The sequence below is a fragment of the Neovison vison genome, chromosome 9 (assembly GCF_020171115.1).
Source record: "Neovison vison isolate M4711 chromosome 9, ASM_NN_V1, whole genome shotgun sequence".
Taxonomy (NCBI): domain Eukaryota; kingdom Metazoa; phylum Chordata; class Mammalia; order Carnivora; family Mustelidae; genus Neogale; species Neogale vison.
In genome coordinates, this window is record NC_058099.1 from 35,462,083 (window position 1) to 35,479,845 (window position 17,763).

The 17,763-nt window shown below is 43.5% G+C and overlaps 1 protein-coding gene across 1 annotated transcript; it reads right to left on the bottom strand.

Moving 5' to 3' along the window:
• Positions 1-13,290: 13,290 nt before the first annotated feature.
• On the bottom strand, positions 13,291-14,235 carry LOC122916895 (olfactory receptor 13C7-like). The gene has a single exon (XM_044264281.1). It carries the CDS (start codon positions 14,233-14,235, stop codon positions 13,291-13,293), a length of 945 nt encoding a protein of 314 aa, XP_044120216.1.
• Positions 14,236-17,763: the final 3,528 nt, after the last annotated feature.

Genomic DNA, 17,763 nt, shown 5'->3' on the forward strand with positions numbered 1-17,763 from the left:
GTGACAACTTCTCTGCTACCAAGATTTATATTTGAGATGGACATGTTAGAAGAACAGCTGAAATCTCAGTGGTGATGATGAGCCATCAAATGGAAGCTGCCTGAGATCCTCTCACACCAAAAGATGGCTGACCAGCCACTATATCATGGGGGAAGTCAAGAAACAGGGACAATTGTGGCCCTTAACCAAACACTTTCTGGCCAACTATATGGCTCATTAACCTTTCTGGGTGGGGGTGGGGGGCACCCTATGAAGCACATAGGATATAGAAAGTCTACTGATGACTGTCCACTGAGGCAAGTGATCTGACCCTGGCCTCGGGCAGTATACTTGAACAAACAGCACATCCATTGTGGGATTACCTTACCGTGTTTTGATGAAGCCAATATCTTATATCCTGTTTCCCTCTGATCAGACCACCAGAAGCAGTTAGGTTTCCCATGAAATAGAAAGCAGCAATGTAATGTAGTGTAAAGAGCATGGGCTTAAGATACACCTAAGCCCAACTGCACTCCCTAGCTGTTAATCACATTAGTAGTTCATTTTGTTAACTAGCTATCTGACCGTGGGCAAAATCATTTAACTTCTCTGGGTCTCGGTTTTTCCCTTTACATTATCTTGGACTTCTTAAGAACAGGAAGGAAGATATTATATTTAAAATGTCTAATACAGTGCCTGACAGACCATGAATGATGTTAAACACTCCAGAACTATATGAGATCTATGAACAACCTTCAACATGGGTCACAGAACTGACGCTGAATTTACTTCCCACCTTATTTCTCAGTTCTTCCCCAGGAGAGGAGAGTCAAAAATCTTGAGTTGTACCATCTATCATGGTAGCCACTCGCCGCATGTAGCTCTTGAGTACTGGAGAGATAGCAAGTCCAAACTGAAATGTGCTGACACCAGATTTTAAAGACTTGGTATGAAAATAAGAATGTAAAATACTATTGAAATTAATTCCACCGTCTTTTTAAATTTATTTTGAGTTTTGGGTTGGTTTTGTTTTTGTTTTTGTTTTGTTTTATATAGACTTTTTTTAAAAAGACTTTATTTATTTGACAGAGAGAGATCACAAGTAGAGAGAGAGAGAGAGAGAGAGGGAGGGAGGGGGAGGAGGAAGCAGGCACCCTGCCTAGCAGAGAACCCGATGCGGGACTCGATCCCAGGACCCCGAGATCATGACCTGAGCTGAAGGCAGAGGCCTAACCCACTGAGCCACCCAGGCAGCCCCGACTTTTTTTTCTTTTTTTTTTTAAAGCAGTTTTCAGTTCACAGCAAAATTGAACAGAAACTAAGAGACTTCTCATATACCCCTGACGCCAACATAGGCACTGGCTCTCCCACCGTCAACATCCTGCTCTGAGCGGCACATTTGTTACAATGAATGAACATGCACTGATTCATTACTGTCACCCCAAGTCCAGAGTTTACATGAAGGTTGATTCTTGGTGTTATACATCCTATGGGTTTTGACAAATGTATGAAGACACATATCTACCACTATTATTGTTATTATTATTTTTTAAGATTTTATTTATTTATTTGTCAGAGAGAGAGAGCGAGCGAGCACACACAGGCAGGGAGAGTGGCAGGCAGAGCAGGCAGAGGGAGAAGCAGGTTCCCTGCCAATCAAGGAGCCTGATGTGGGACTCAATCCCAGGACCCTGGGATCATGACCTGAGCTGAAGGCAGCCACCCAACCAACTGAGCCACTCAGACATCCCCACCACTATTCTTTTTACTCTTTTTAGCGTGGCTGTTACAAAACTTAAAATTACACACGTGGTTGGATTCACTTTGGGACTTACATAGTTCTGTTCCACGGAATAGAATAATTGTCTTTTATTCTAAGGAAAGGTTAACACTTAGGGATCAGTATGGCACTTTTAAAATGTTACCAATAGGGCACCTGGTGGCTTGTTGGTTAAGCGTCTGCCTTTGGCTCAGGTCATGATCCTGGGGTTCTGGTATCAAGTCCAGCAGAGCAGGGAGCCTGCTTCTCTCTCTCCCTCTGCCTGTTGCTCACTCCCCTTGCTTGTGTTCTCTCTCTCTGTTAAATAAACAAAATCTTTAAAATAAAATAAATAAAATGTTACAAATAATTTTGTCCTAAACTCAAAATATTTTTCTATATTTTAGATAAATAAAACCCATAAAATCTTTTGATTCATGTTTGTGTGGTATAATTTCCCCATCATGTCATGTTTAATTTATCTGTTTCTTTAAAGTAGGTTTGTTGTAGAAATCATATAGTTGGTTGCTTTTTTCTTTTTAATTTTATCTGACAATATCTGTCTTTTAATTGGAGGATTCAGGTAATTTTATTTTTTTAAATTTAAATTCAATTTAGTTAACATAAAATGTATTATTAGTTTCAGGGGTAGAGTTTAGTGATTCATCAGTTGCATATAACACCCAGTGCTCATTACATAAAGTGCCCTCTTTAATGTCCATCAACCCCATCTCCCCAACCCCCATCCCTCCAGCCACCCTCAGTTTGTTCCCTATTGTTAAGAGACTCTTATGGTTTGTCTCCCTTTCAATTTTCATCTTATCGTATTTTTCCTTCCCTTCCCCTATGTTCATCTATTTTGTTTCTTGAATTCCACATATGAGTGAAATCATATGGTATTTGTCTTTCTCTGACTGACTTATTTCATTTAGCATTATACTCTCTAGAGGGTCATTTAAATTTAATGTAATTATGGATATGGCTGTTTAAATCGACCACCTTGCTATTTGTTTTCTATTTACTCCATTTGTTCTTTTTCTATTTTCCCATTATTTCTCTTTTCTTACGTTCTTTTGGAACAATAGAGTGGAGTGTTGTTTTTATGATTTCATTTTATCTTCTCTATTGGCTAAGTAGCTCTACCTCTTTCTTTTATTTTTCAGTAGGTGCTCTAGGGTTTATAGTGTACATTTTAACTTATTACAACCTACCTTCAAATAATATTTATCACTTCATGTAAAATGTAAGAACATGACAACAATGATTCCATTTCCCCCTTCTTATCTTTTGTGCTAATGTTTTCATATGCTTTGCTTCCACACACTATTATTATTTTGCTCTAAGTAGCCAATTATTTAAACAAGGGATTGTAAAGCAAGAAATAATGTCTTTTATATTTATCCACATGTTAGGCATTTCGGCTCCTCTTCATTCATTGATATAGATCCAGATTTCTCTCTGCCGTCTAGAGGAGAGAAATGTCCTGATTAAGAACACGGCAGGTTTTGTTGATTTTAATTAGCTAGGATCCCATATTTTGCTTTCAGGAATTTATGCATAATAAATTTCTGAAGTTAATCTTTAAGGAAAATAACTTTTCTGGATTTGTTTAGCCTAAACACATTTTATGACCATGAATCGCTTGATCTTGAAAATGAAGAGGTCCATTTTGGATTCTTTAAGACTTTATGACTTGTGAGGGCACTTGGGTGGCTTAGTTGGTTGGGCATTTGACTCTTGGTTTCAGTTCAGGTTGTGATCTCAGGGTCTTGAGATCGAGCCCCTTGTCAGGCTTTGCGCTCAGTAAGGAGTCTGCTTGAGATTCTCACTCTCCCTTCATCCCTCCACCCCAAAATAAATAAATAAATCTTAAAAAAAGAAAAAGACTAGGGGGGCCTGGGTGGCTCATTTGGTTCAGTGTCTGCCTCCAGCTCAGGTCATGTTCCCGGGGTCCTGGGATGGAGTCCCACATGGGTCTCCTTGCTTAGCAGGGAGCCTGCTTCTCCCTCTGCCTGCTGCTCTGCCTGCTTGTGCTCTCTCTCTCTCTCTCTCTCTCTAATAAATAAAGAAAATCTTTAAAAAAAAAGATGATGATAGCTGGCTTCATGTATGTACAATGGGCCAATTTTTAAAATATGAGTATATTTCTTATTTCCAATATTCCCTTCATTAGAACTAAAACATTAAGGTAAGGCATTCATTTCTTCAGAGATGATTCCTAAAGGAGAACAGTAGACAAAAACAATAATTCCTAACTTTTTGGTTTTAAAAACAAACCTTTGAAATTCAAGGCAGAAGCAGCGGTCATCAGAGTAAAAGCTATTGAAATATCAGAATCTAGCCCCAAAGGCTGAGGGCATAAAACATTTATATGAACAACAGACTTGGAAGAATACTCTGAGAGACACAGTCCTGTCCTGCTGGAGCTCGGGAAAGTGACAGTTGTCCTAAAATTCCCCCGCACTCCATGTGAGTGTAGAAGAGAAATGGCTCTAAATATGCCTTATTTCCTGGTCTCTGCCTAGAGCGCCATCGAAGAGTGGCTGAATATTTGCTGTGCCCTTGGAGAGGGGCAAGCCGGCGTTGAGAGAGCTTGGAGAGCCTGTAGAGGCCATGGCTGTTTGCCTGATCTCTACCTAATACCACACGACAGTGCAGGTGTCAATAGAAACTGATGATGACTATAGAGGACCAGATGTCCTGCCCTCTTTCCCAGTCCCAGCTGGTGGGTTTGGTTCTCCATAGGCCTCTGAAAGCTAGGGAGGAGGGTTGAGGAGAGGCTTCGACAAAGCTGAGATCCCACTGAATTGAATGATACTAGGTTTTGGTCACTTAACAGGAGAGGGACTTGCAGAGACAACTAGCTGTCCATCAGCCCTTCCAGAAGTTGTTGCTTAGAAGCATCGGTCCAGCCAGAGAAAACATTTTCTACCTATTATCATGTTCACTGCTGATTTAATAACCGAGGTTATGTCTTTGTAGAACAAAGGCGATTCCTGTGCCCTAAAGCAGAATCTGTGTGTATCTGACCTCCCCATTGGCCCCTGGGTTGAGATCTCACAAGAGGAAGAGAAACCCTGCCCCAAGGCAGCCAATACCGACACATACAATTTGGCACTGTGACCCTCAATCTGTGATGCCTGCCAACCTCTGGTGAGTCCTCTAAAGACACAAGACTGCCAAACGGTGGAGAGAGCCCAAATGTCCATCGACTGAGGAATGGATAAATGAATATTACTCAGCCATCAAAAACAAAAAAACAAAGAAATCTTGCCATTTGCAATGACATGGACAGAGCTAGAGTTTATCATGCTAAATGAACAAGTCAGTCAGAGAAAGACAAATACCATGTGATTTCATTCACGTGTGGATTTTAAGAAAACAGATGAACATAGGGGAAGGGGAAAAAGAAAAAAAGAAGAGAGGGGAACAAACCATAAGAGACTCTTAACAATAGAGAACAAACTGAGGGTTGATGGAGGGAGGTGGGTAGGGGATGGGCTAGGTGGGTAATGGGTATTAAGGATGGCACTTGTTACCATGAGCACTGGGTGTTACATGTAAGTGATAAATTACTAAATTCTACCTGAATCCCTAAATTCTATACCTGAAACCTATATTGTGCTGTATGCTCATTAACTAAATTTAAAATTAAAAAAAAAAAACCATGAGACTGTGAGAATGAAATTGGCCCCATTCTCTACTCTCTTTGCCTGTGTATTTCAGTAATTTTCAAACTTAAAAAATATTATTTTTATTTTTTTAGCAGTGGCAACTTTTTTCCAATAAAATCTTGTAGAGTCCTGCTATGTAAAAAAGGAGGGGAAAAGCTGTGTTTTATTGTTGTTTATTATTTCTTTTATAAGTTTAAATTTATAACAGTTACTTGGTTCAATGATAATGAATGAGAATTCAAAGATAAGATTTTGATGAACACAAAAACTTGAAATCTGGAATTATGGATTATAATTGCCTTTGCATCAGTTTCAGCCTCAGTTCAATTTATTTTGGTTGCCTGCTGTAGAGAAAATTTTCATTCATACAGATGAGTAGTTTGCAAAGGGTCACTGTTTTTGAAATAGATCACCTTGCAATCTCAAACTACTTTTTATTTGAATTAAGATGGTACCTGGAAGAAGAAGTACTGAGAAATGATTGTTTCAGTATTGATTTGTGAGCATTTATGTCTACACCAAAATCTACACATGGATGTTTACAGCAGCTTTATTAATAATTGCCAAAATTTGGAAACAATGAAGATTCCCTTCAGTAGGTAAGTGGGTAAATAAACCATGCTCTATCCAGACTGTGGAATATTGTTCAGCATTATAAAGAAATGAGCTTTGGGGCACCTGGGTGACTCAGATGGTTAAGCCTCTGCTTTTGGCTCAGGTCATGATCCTGGGGTCGTGGGATTGAGTCCTCGGTGGGGAGCCTGCTTCTCCCTCTCCCTCTGCTTCTCCCCCTGCTTGTGCTCCCTCCCTTTCTCTCTCTCTCTCTGTCAAACAAATAAATAAAATCTTTAAAAAAAAATAAAGAAATGAGCTATCAAGCTATCAAAAGACATGAGGAAGTTTAAAAGCATGTTACTAAGTGAAAGAATCCAACCCGAAAAGGTTATTTACTGTATAATTCCAACTCTATGACATTCTGAAAAAGTAAAGAGATGAGAACTTCCTAGGGGTTGGTGGGGAGCGAGGGATGAAGAAGAAGAGCACAGAGCCTTTTGCCGTGTTTCCCTGTGAACCTGAAACTGCTCTAAAAGACAAAGTTTATTAATTTAAAAAGTGCTAGTTTGACATTAAAAATCAGAAAAAAACTGGTTTACTAGTAAGGTTGGATAACCACTCAATTCCTTATCATAAATGTAGTTAGAGAAGTAGCACCCCAAACTTATGGTTAATCCCATCACTATTTATAATGCGACATTATTACGATGTGACCAGTTACAAGTTCTTGTGTTATTGTGCAATCGGCTAAGACACCATGATGAGAACATGCGCTGAGCAGATGATTCTGAGCCCTGCCCGACACTTAATTGGGAACAGGGCGTATGGTACTCCCTGGTACAATTATATATACACGAGCGGATGTGCATCAGCCTAGATTAAAGAAAAGATCATGGCAGACCTTATTCTAATCAAGGACACATTTAAAGAAGATAAAATAAATGCACAGAGACGGCAGGAAGAGATTTGTTCTGAGGTCTCTGCAAAAGGAAGTCAACTCAATGGCACACGTGCTAATGTGACAGTGGCCCCTGGTGTGTTAAAAAAAAATCAAAACATTGCAAGTTTGCGCATGTCCATTGTTTCACTACCTATTAAAAGTTATTTGGGGTATATGTATATTTAAAGAAGTACTTGTGGAGTCTGACAAACTTCCATTTGGGAGTGGTTTGGTAATTGTTTGATCAAACTTTATTATGCAGGAGTTTTGTCCAATGTGTGTTTGAACTTGTCTATTGTAGTGCCGATACCTTCTCGCTTTCAAAATAATGAATCACATCTCCTTCTACAGCTGGGACAAATATGTTATTCTGTTCTTTTTTGGCTTTTTGTCATCACGAGGGTATTTTATGTTTAATTCTAATCCATCAGAAGAGTGTGGCAACGTTCGGTGTTTTGGGTGGATCAGAGGGAAACCTTTATTCAGTTGAAAGCTGTGGCTGTCCACTATTAAAAAGTGATTTTTTTCCTTCACACTATGAATTTTGACCTGACATATACATATTTAACTCTTATAGTTTTCCAGTACCTCTGATGCTGCTGATGTTTCTGGGTGGCTCAGTGGGTTAAAGCCTCTGCCTTCGGGTCAGGTCATGATCCCAGGGTCTTGGGATTGAGCTCAGCATCGGGCTTTCTGCTCAGCAGGGAGCCTGCTTCCCCCCCACCCTTTCTGGCTGCCTCTCTGCGTACTTGTGATCTTTCTCTGTGTGTCAAATGAATAAATAAAATCTTAAAAAAAAAAAGAGCAATGATGTAGTTCAGCAATTGCTACCTTGTAGTAAGTTCAAATCTTGTAGGAAGAATCTAACATTGTTCCCTTGAAGAGATCTTTGTATTGTTCAATTGTTCTTCACTAGCAATTTATGTAGCTCAGTGGAGTCTTGGAGGGATTTAAAAACACTAAATAACTATGTTTCTGAGCCCTGAGCCCAGCTTTCTTATTGGCCTTACCTCTGACATAGGGAAATGGAAATATTTGGAGGTAGAGCCCATATTACAGAACGTCTTCTGTTTGATACAATTGGAGAGCTTCCAGCCTAGAAATTAATGTCATTTTTATTGTTCTTCTCCCTGGTTCTCCCAAGAGTGATTCCTGGTCAATCACTCTGCCATCTCTTGTACTCCCAAAACACTTCCACAATTTTTTTTCCCCTTAACTCTGTCATGCCTAGAATGATGTTTGTTTCCAGTTATTGGATACTTGTTGCCACTGTAAATAGAGTATTGTTCCTGCTTTTTTTTTCCTTTTGTATACTGATGGTATGTAGGAATACAATCGATTTTTGAGAAGTTATTTCCATCTCCTTAACTTTTCTGAACTCATACTACTGCTAATAGCTTTCTGGTTAATTTTCAGAAATATAATAATTGTGTTTTCTATAAAATTTGGTATGTATTTCCTTCTCTGATATACTTATGACTCTTACCTGACCACAATTTCTTTTATTTTTAAAAAAGATTTCTTATTTATTTGAGAGAGAGAGAGAGAGAGAGAGAGAGCATGAGCAGGGAGGAGAAGCAGAGAGAGAAGTAGACTCCCTGCTGAGCATGGAAGCCCAACTTGGGCCTCGATCCCAGGATCCTGGGATCATGACCTGAACTGAAGGCAGAGGCTTAACTGACGGAGCCTCCCGGGTGTCCCTCACCACATTTTGTATTTGCACTTGATTGCTCTCTAGAGCTATTTGAGATGGGAATGGCTAGTTTCTGGTCTAAAGTGTAAGAAGCTTGGTAGTCAATCCACTAACAAGTAAGAAGCTGAACAAACTGATTAATCAACAATCCTTTTTTTTTTTTAATCAACAATCCTTAATTAAGTAATCAACAATCCTTAGGTCCATAAAGAAGTGAGGTCACAGGGCAAACCGTTGCCCTGGAAACTAGAGAGACCAGAGCAGATGGCTGACATCAACTGACCTGGCACGTGGCAGGAGCCTTCCACACGGGAGTTGCTTCCCTGCCTCTTCCTTCCATCCCTCAGTCCCCAGTCTTCTAGGGCTTGCTGCTGGAAGTGTGGCCCGCAGAGCAGCAGCATAGGCATCCCCTAGGAACTTGTCAGAGACACGGGCCCCGAGTCCCACCTCTGACTCACTGAATCCAAATCTGCATTTTCACAACATCCCCAGGGGACTCTTGAGCACATTGAGATTTGAGAAGCCCTGATCACGGAGGCTTGCAGAAGTAGCCACCAGATGGCGGGTGTGCAGCAGGCAGAGGTAACCAGAGCCACAAACGGGCCCTCCAAGGCTCCTTCAAATCATGCCCCAAGTGGCTTTAGCAATTTGGAGCCATAGCTCATGAACTGTGGAGGGGAGAATCCAGAGGGGACCCCTAATCAAAGAGTGACAGGTTGTGGGGTGTGAGCCATGAATTCCTTCCCGCTAGGTTCTCCCTAGGTGTTTTCCCATGCATTATTTATTGAGAGGGATGCAAGAAGGGGGCTACACTCACATTTCACAGACAAAGAAATGGAGACTCAGAGAGGGAAAGAATCTACAGTGGCAAACAGCATTGGAAGCAGAATCAGAAGGCAGGTCTCTGGCTCCCTGGCCCTGGACTCACAGTACCTCTGAAGAGACGTGGCAGAATGGCTCAGCCCCAGTCTGTGGTGATAGGGCAACCTGCATGCCCACCTCCCATTCTCCCTACCCAGCTGCTCTTTGAACTGCTCTCTTGTTTTCTTGAGGAGTGCTAGAAGCAGCTGTTGTAATAATTCAATTTGGAATACTAATGGACTTTCTACAATACTCAGGTTCCCGGACTTAACCCCCAGGGGAACGATGCCATCAGTCTTAATTGGGAGCAAATAGAACCAGCCATGGTCCTCAAAGGATCTCCTGGGAATCCTAATGGTTCCTGAGTCTGTGGCCAGTGCCAGATGCAAGCCACTGTCTCTTCAGTGAACTTTCATCTAAATCTGTTTAGTTTTGCTCTTTTAGTTAGAAGAACAAAGACTTAAATGCGTAGGCTTGAGTAAATTTCTTTATTTTTTTTCCCCTGAGAATTCATTTGGGTTGGTTAGGGAAATCACCTAAAATTTGTGAGCAGAAGTTTTAGTAAAGCCGAGGCTGATGGAGCCCAAATATTGGTGTTCCCAGAGTCTACGGAAAATTTTCAAACGGAGCAGGGGAGCAAAGGGCTGTAATAAAGCTCATCTCCCTCCCCCTCCCCTTATTCACTGTTGGTAAGACTTGCTCTAAGCTCACTGGTAACACAGCAAGACAGATGAAGAGATCATGACACAAAGGAAAATACAGAGACAGCAGCAGAGAGCCCCAGATTGTCCTGTGTCCCCTCACCTGCCTTCTCCGGGGTAACCCACTTTCCTCTTATTGCCTGTAGCCTGGCTCACCCCTGGTGGTGAGGAGGGTCAGACTGTGGTCAAATCAACAAGAGTAAGAGCCTCAGTTTACAGATTTCCAAGGAGGGAGGTTCTAACTGACCTCCTTTCACTGTCCTCAAGCCCAAAGAGAAGTTCAGTAGAGATTGGTGTATTCTTTTTTCTCTCCTGCTGGAAAGACCACAAGAAGTCCTAATCTTTGAAGGTAGTTTTGGTATTTTATATGCAATCCTACATGAATGGAACTCTACCACTACCCAGAATGTGGCAGTGAGCAGAATCTTTCAAGTACAATTGCCAGATAGCACTGATATACCTTCGGGGGTGTCCATGACAAAGGACCTGGTATCTGTTCATAGAGCCTTGTGTTCAGGTAAATATAAGTACATATGTGGAAATATAATCACCATCTCCTGTGTCATGTAACACACACAATAAATCCAGGGGACTGGGAGGTGAGGGAGCGGCACAGGACAAGGATGCCCTAGGGACCATGATACTGGAAGCTGACTTTTACAGTCTCATTTCACCATCCCTAGTCTCATGCCTATGGCCTGGGGTTAGAGTCATCACCTTGGAAGGTCAGCCTTGAAAGGACCTCGAGGGCATCCAATCCCAAACTAAGGTACAGCAGGGAAGAGAGACAGCAAGGCCCAGAGAAGGAGCTGTGAGCTGTGTCTCCAACAGCCCCACCACTACCTCCCCCACTGCTGTGTTTTGTCATTAGTTCCCTTGGGTTTTATTTGTTTATTCATTTGCTTGCTTACTTGTGGCTTTGTTCACTGGTTGGTCTTATAACATATGCCTGGTATCATCCCCCAAAGGGCTGAGATAAACCAAAACTACATCCAAGGCCAAAAAAAATAAAAATAGACAGGTGAGCAAATGGGGCAAAGGAAAACTAAAAGTAGAAAAAATATAAAATTAAAAAGCCAAGGAGGAGTAAGATTCACCTTGGAAGGCAAACCGTCAAGAGGACTTCTCAGTGCAGGGTTGAGACATGATACAAGCACACCGGGAACAGTTTTGAATCTAGAACAACTCAGATGTACAAGGAATATTCTTGTATTTGTTTTCTTTAATCAGATTAAATCTGGCATTGAGTCACCATTTGACCAGGCTGGGAATATGCTGCCTCCATATCCAATGAGGGACATTCTGGGAGCACGTGGGTGGCTTAGTCGGTGAAGCGTCCAACTCTTGGTTTCAGCTCAGGAGGAGATCTCAGGGGTCATGAGATCCAACCTCTCCTTCGGCTCTGAGCTCAGCGGGGAGTATGCTTCCCCTCTCTCTTTCCCTCTACTCCTCCCCCGGTTCACGCACTCTTTCACTCTTCAAGATAAGGAGAAGGAGAAGGAGAAGGAGGAGAAGGAGGAGAAGAAGGAGAAGAAAGAAGGAGAAGAAGAAGAAAAAGAAGCAGCCCTCTCCCTTCTTAGGGATTTCCCAGAGTCAGGAAGCCTCACGTGGCACCCAGAAAATGGTGGACATTTGTTTGCTGGTCTTCCAGGGTCCATTGACCTTCTATCACTTTCTTACTCATAACACCAGATGTTCCTCTGGATATAGCAGCTGTAGACTTAGGTTAGACTGACCCCACCTTCTGTTTTATAGTAGGGTCCCGCTACTTTAAGTCAATCTGCATAATCTGATCTCACCTGCCACTGTGATTTGTTTGCAGTTTGCACTGATGGGTACAGTCAGAGCAAACCTCAGGATATTTGTTCTCTGGTTGTAGGAACCAGTGGTTCCTATTCCATAAGTGAATGGGAAAATTGTGGGTCCAGAGCAATGGCAGCCATCTTGTGACGATGAGACAAGTCAGCCTGAAAACAAACCTGACACTTAGAAGAGTAAGGAGTCAAGAGAATCTCAGAGCAAAGGAACTAGAGCCTGATTAACTTTGTCTGAGGTTGATCCTACTTTTAGAAAAATCCACATTATTCTGAAACCAGGCTGAGTAGAATTCTCTCTTCTGTGCAGTCGAAGGTCTCTCACCCAGTATGACCTCCATCCTCCAAGCTGTTATGGCTGCTACCCAAAAGTCCAAACCTACAGCCCCCCAGCCCATCACACATCACACCCGTGCCATAACCAACTCTTACTAATGGCTGATGATAGCTCTGCAACTGAGGATTATTGTAACCCTTTGCTTTCCCCAAAACATGTTTTGGACTTCCTTATTGTCTGGGCACCTGCATGGGACTGTTTGTTGCTATGATACAAACACACATGTAATTTGTGTGGGGAAAAGAGTTGGACAGCTGCTCTCTCCCAGCTATGCAGTACTGTATCAGTGCATGATTGGAGCTGGGACATGGGGAGGAGAGGCCAAACATCTCTCTGAGCTTCCTCAGACAGCTACACAATCCAGGTAAGAGCCCTCTTTTCCTGGTGCTAAGACATAAGGTAAATTCTTGCCATGGTGCTATCAGCCAATATGCTATGATGATATAGATGATACCTTTTGTTATTCTTACTGAACACAGGCCTCTAGGATAATACCAAAGCTTGTATAGTGATTAACAATTCTACACAGGGCCTCATAGTACATTCCAAGAGCCCAGTTCTACTAAAACCAGATTCTGTGGTTGTTTCTTAATTTTGCACACACAGATAAGGCTTCACGGACACACACCAACTTCTGGTGGCAGAGAATCTAAGACTTCACTAGCATAAAATAGATAAGATACGATGTCACTGTGGTTGTGCACAAAGCCAACAACTAGCCAACATTTCTAGAAATGTGAAGGCTCCTCCCTTCTAGGGTCATAGACAAAAGCTCCATTAACTTGGAACAATGAGTGGGTGAATAGATAATAGATAGAGAACCAGTTTACTTAGTCTTAGTCACAGGGTCTACAGCAGGGACCTTAGGAAGCTCCCTTCTCTACTTTGGGTTACCATTTCCCCATGAAAACAATAAGGAGTTTGGAGGTCTTGCATTCTGGTATCTTGGAAATCACTGAGAGTCACTCAGTTAGGTGTTATTGATGTACCAGGTTCCTCACAGCAGTCTTTACATCCTTGTTCCTGAGGCTGTAGATGATGGGGTTGAGCATGGGGGTCACCACCCCATAGAAGAGGGAGGTAAGCTTGTCTGAAAGGTCCTGCTTGTCTGCCCCCAAGGGGTCCTTGGATTTGGGTTTCCCGTACATGAAGAGGATGGTCCCATAGAAGACGACCACCACAGTGAGGTGGGCAGAGCAGGTAGAGAAGGCCTTTCTCCTCCCCTCAGCTGAGGGGATCCTCAGGATGGTAGCAATGATGAACACATAGGAGACAAAAATGAACATAACTGGGACCCCCAGAAAAATCACATTAGCCACGACCATGCTGATCACATTGATGGAGATGTCAGCACAAGCTAACTTCAGGACAGCCAGGATCTCGCAAGTGAAGTGATTGATGACATTGTCCCCACAGAAAGGCAGTCTCATAGCCTGGGATGTCTGAACTACAGAGTTGGTGATACCAGCTGCCCAGGAGCTGACAGCCATGGGCACATAGGCAGCCTTGCTCATGACCACGGGATACCTAAGGGGGTTACAGATGGCCACATAGCGATCAAATGCCATCATGCCCAGAAGCACACACTCTGTGGCTCCCATGGCAAAGGAGAGAAACATCTGCACGGCACAAGCTGAGAAGGGAATGGTTTTTCTGGGGGTCAAGAAGCTGTCGAGAATAAGGGGGACTGAGGAGGTTGTGTAGCAGATGTCCAGGAAGGAGAGGTTCCCCAGGAAGAAGTACATGGGCGTGTGCAGGCGGGAGTCAAGGACGGTCACCAGGATGAGGACCCCGTTTCCCAGTAGGATGACCAGGTACATCAGCAGGATGAGCACAAAGAACATTTTCTCCAGTCTTGGGTGGGCTGAGAGGCCCAGGAGGATGAACCCCGCCCCAGGGGAGGTCTGATTGGACCTGTCCATGACGCATCTGCTCTGTCACCTGTGGAAGCTCTCTGCAGTCAGTTTCAGCACTCTCTGACTCCAAAAGTGCCTGGGCAGCAGGGGAAAGATCCCCACCCTGCGGAGCCGTTGGGGAATAACTCTGATAATTTGGTCATCTTATAGGACTCTAGGAAAAATGTAGTAGAGAAAAATATTTAACTTCTGCTTCCAGTAAGAATGAAGAGTTAAATTGGACAAACTCTCCTGCATATGACAATTAAAAACAAAAACTAGACCATGACATGAACATCTGCATAAAGCATTGGTGAGGTTGTACAACCTTAAGAACCATAAGGTCATGATTCTGGGAATCGTGGAATTCAGAGAAATGTAGCATTGGAGGCTGTGAGTTAACTGAGGCATTTATAGAATCTGGGAGTGGCTGCTGAGAGGCTAAGCAGTGCGAGGAACAGGATCCTGAGGGTAGGAGACAGGTTTTGAGGTGCGAGGCTCACCATGAAGGGCCTCTAACTACACTTCCTCCCTTTAGTAGGGCATCGCAAAGGGCAGCACCACAAGAGTAGGAGAGAAACTGAAGGAAACTTTGTTTACAGGTGCCGTAGCTCAGCTTCAGCTCTTCTCAACCCCTGAGATTCATTCTTGGTGGTGGTGCTTCCAAAATCAGAAGCAAATGTAAATCTATGCTGAAGGAAAGCAGCATTGTCCCAGTCTTCCAAATCACTTCCATAAAGAATTTTGCAAATACAACATCTGGCACACATTTAAAAAAGAGTAAGGCATGCAGGAGACAAGACCGCCTAAATGAAAACCATCAGAAAATCAAGCATCACTTTTCTTGGGACAGATGGGAGCCAATAGATCCCCTGCCCCGGTGTCACCTGTTGAGAGAATCAGCTCAGGCCATGGTGCCAAGGTCTTAACATCTGTTGATCCTTTGGTACGTTTGGAGCAGCAAAGGGGCCTCCTGCGCACTGTGGCCACACCACAGAGAATTCTGACCAAATCTCCCTTCTTTTCTTCATTCTCCATCTCCCTGCATCAGAGGCCCTGGCTTTTCCCTGAGACTGTTCACAAAGCCCTGAGACTCACTCTGTCAGTATTTCTTTCTAGAAAACTTGAATGTCTCCTCAGACTAAGAGCTCCCCAAACTGGGGTTTATTCTGGATCAATTAAAAAAAAACAAAACAACAAAACCTTGTAGGCCACACTGAGGGTGTTGGGCATTCAGATTTACCTGCTCTGTCTCTAAAAGATTCATAAACTTTCCATCCAGCTCACCAAGTGCCCTCAGATCTCCAACTGCTTCCTTGGTTATGTCTGGGGAGCTCAGAGACACACCTGGTCACATTGTAGCTGTGACCAAGTATGTGCCATCATAAGTCAGTTCAGGTTGACAGACACTGATGGAGCATCTGCTCTGGGTCAGGCATCACTCCCAGTGGTGGGAGCCCAGCAATGAAAGGCATAGCCCATGACCTTGAAGAGCTCAAAATCTAGTGGGGAAAATTGTCAGGCAAATGGCCATGCCAACAAGTGATTGAATCCGTGGCAACAGCAACCACAAGAATCATGTCAATGCTACTGACAATGGACCTTAGGATTTAGTTAGCAATGTGCTCCCTTTCCAATGCAGACAGCTCCTCCTTCCTTCCTCCTGGCCCTCCAGCTTGCACTTGGGTCCCGGAGTGACGTGGGACACTGCACTTCACTCTGAAGCAGCTTCACCCTGGACTGAGCTGAAATTTGCTCCTTTGCAACTTTAATCCCTCTTCCAAATGCCAGGCCTCCAAATAGCTACAGATCTCTTGGTTTCAGCATAACGATAAACAAGAGTCCATCTCCCCTTTTCTCCCAGCATCTTAAAAAATTGATATATCTCTTTGAGGCAAACAGACCATTCAGGAATTGACTACTTGGCCGCGCAGTCCGGAGAATGGCCCCCAGATTGGGGCTGGCTTCTGTACCCAGGACACACTGTTACTTGTGACGTACGTGTTGGGGCAGTAAATCGGTCCCAGCCTGAGCTGGCCCATCCTCTCCCAAGAATGTGGATCATGTGAAGAAAATATTCCCTTTATGCCATCATCACCAGATCTAGAAACACAGCTCATTATTATTACTGAACTTTGGATTCTTAACTACCAAAAAAATAGAGCCTCCCACCCGCTCCATGGTTTTAATCAAGAAGGGACAAGTGCATGTGTGCAAAAGACTACGAGTTGTGTGGTCCTAGGCGAGCCCTGTCCCCTCTGTATGAAGTGGGATGAGTCCAGATGATCTTGCAGTTTGCTGGGTCTATATGACTCTGGGAGAGTAACACAACACCGATGCCAGGGCTTCTCCCCTTCCTGCGCTTCTACTCCATTACAATCAAGCCTGATGACAGAAATATAGCTTGCTAATGAAAATCCGGATATGATCGAAACCTGCACTTACCTGGATCAGAAACATGGAGAACAGAAGTGATCCATCTGTTTCCTGAGGGCTGGGAAGAGGCCACAGATCAGAAATAGCAACACTGGGTCTGAAGCGCCAGGGTGAGGGCTCAGAACATGTGACAAGGATGGAGAGGGGTCCAGCCCGTCCTCTCCCCTCCACCTGCCTCCCGTGCTCAAGGCACAATCTCCAAAGGACTGGCCATCACCTTTAGAAGATAATTTAAATTCTAGTGTGTTTTTCGGGACCATTTTAGTCCCTGAAGTCATTTAAAGTTTGGAAAGTGAGTGGTACTCAGTTTAGAAACTTCGTATCCTTCTGGGAGATCATCCCCAAGATCCAATTACGCTGAAGGCCCTGGAGGAAGTTTGCTGCCTGCTTGCTTTTTCCTTCCCGCCCCTTCTCCCTTCTTCTCTCTAAACATCACAATTCTGTTAAGAGGGTCCAACAGCCTGCTGGGCAGTGATTCCAGGACTCACTCTGATTCCCAAGTCTTTTTCTCCTGTGCTATGCCCAAGCCCATCCTCCCAACTCAGTGCTTAGGCAGTGGCTCTTAGGAGTCTGAGTGGACTTTTTCTTTTTCTTTTCCTTTTTTTTTTTATTTTATTTTAAAGATTGTGTTTATTTATTAGAGAAAGAGGGAAGGAGAGAGCATGTGGGAGCACGGTGGGGGGCAGAAGGAGAAGCAGACTCCCCACTGAGCAGAGAGCCCCTGATGTGGGGCTTAGTCTCAGGGCCCAGAGACAATGACCTGAGACGAAGACAGACACTTAACTGACTGAGCCACTTAAGTGTCCCCTGAGTGGAAGACTTAGACTTTTCCTCTAAATTTCAACTTGTTGAATTAGGCCCTTGAAGCAACCTGCTGCTTTCTTCCTCAATCCTCACCCAGCATCTATTCAAATCACTTCCTTTCAGCAACCTGTCATTTGTGCACGTGCTCTGAAACCTCTCGGAAGTCAGGGACAGACTGTGGCCAAGAGCCGGGGTGGGTCCAGACAATGGGTACAGCCAGCAATCACTGGGTGTGTAATGCCCGGAAGGCAGGGATGTGCTGAGGGACCACCTTCTCGATTGCGCCCTCTAGTGGCAAGAGAGGAACACGAAGAG

Excerpts from the sequence above, each read along its gene's own strand:
- LOC122916895 (XM_044264281.1), bottom strand. The coding sequence starts at position 14,235 with ATGGACAGGTCCAATCAGACCTCCCCTGGGGCGGGGTTCATCCTCCTG.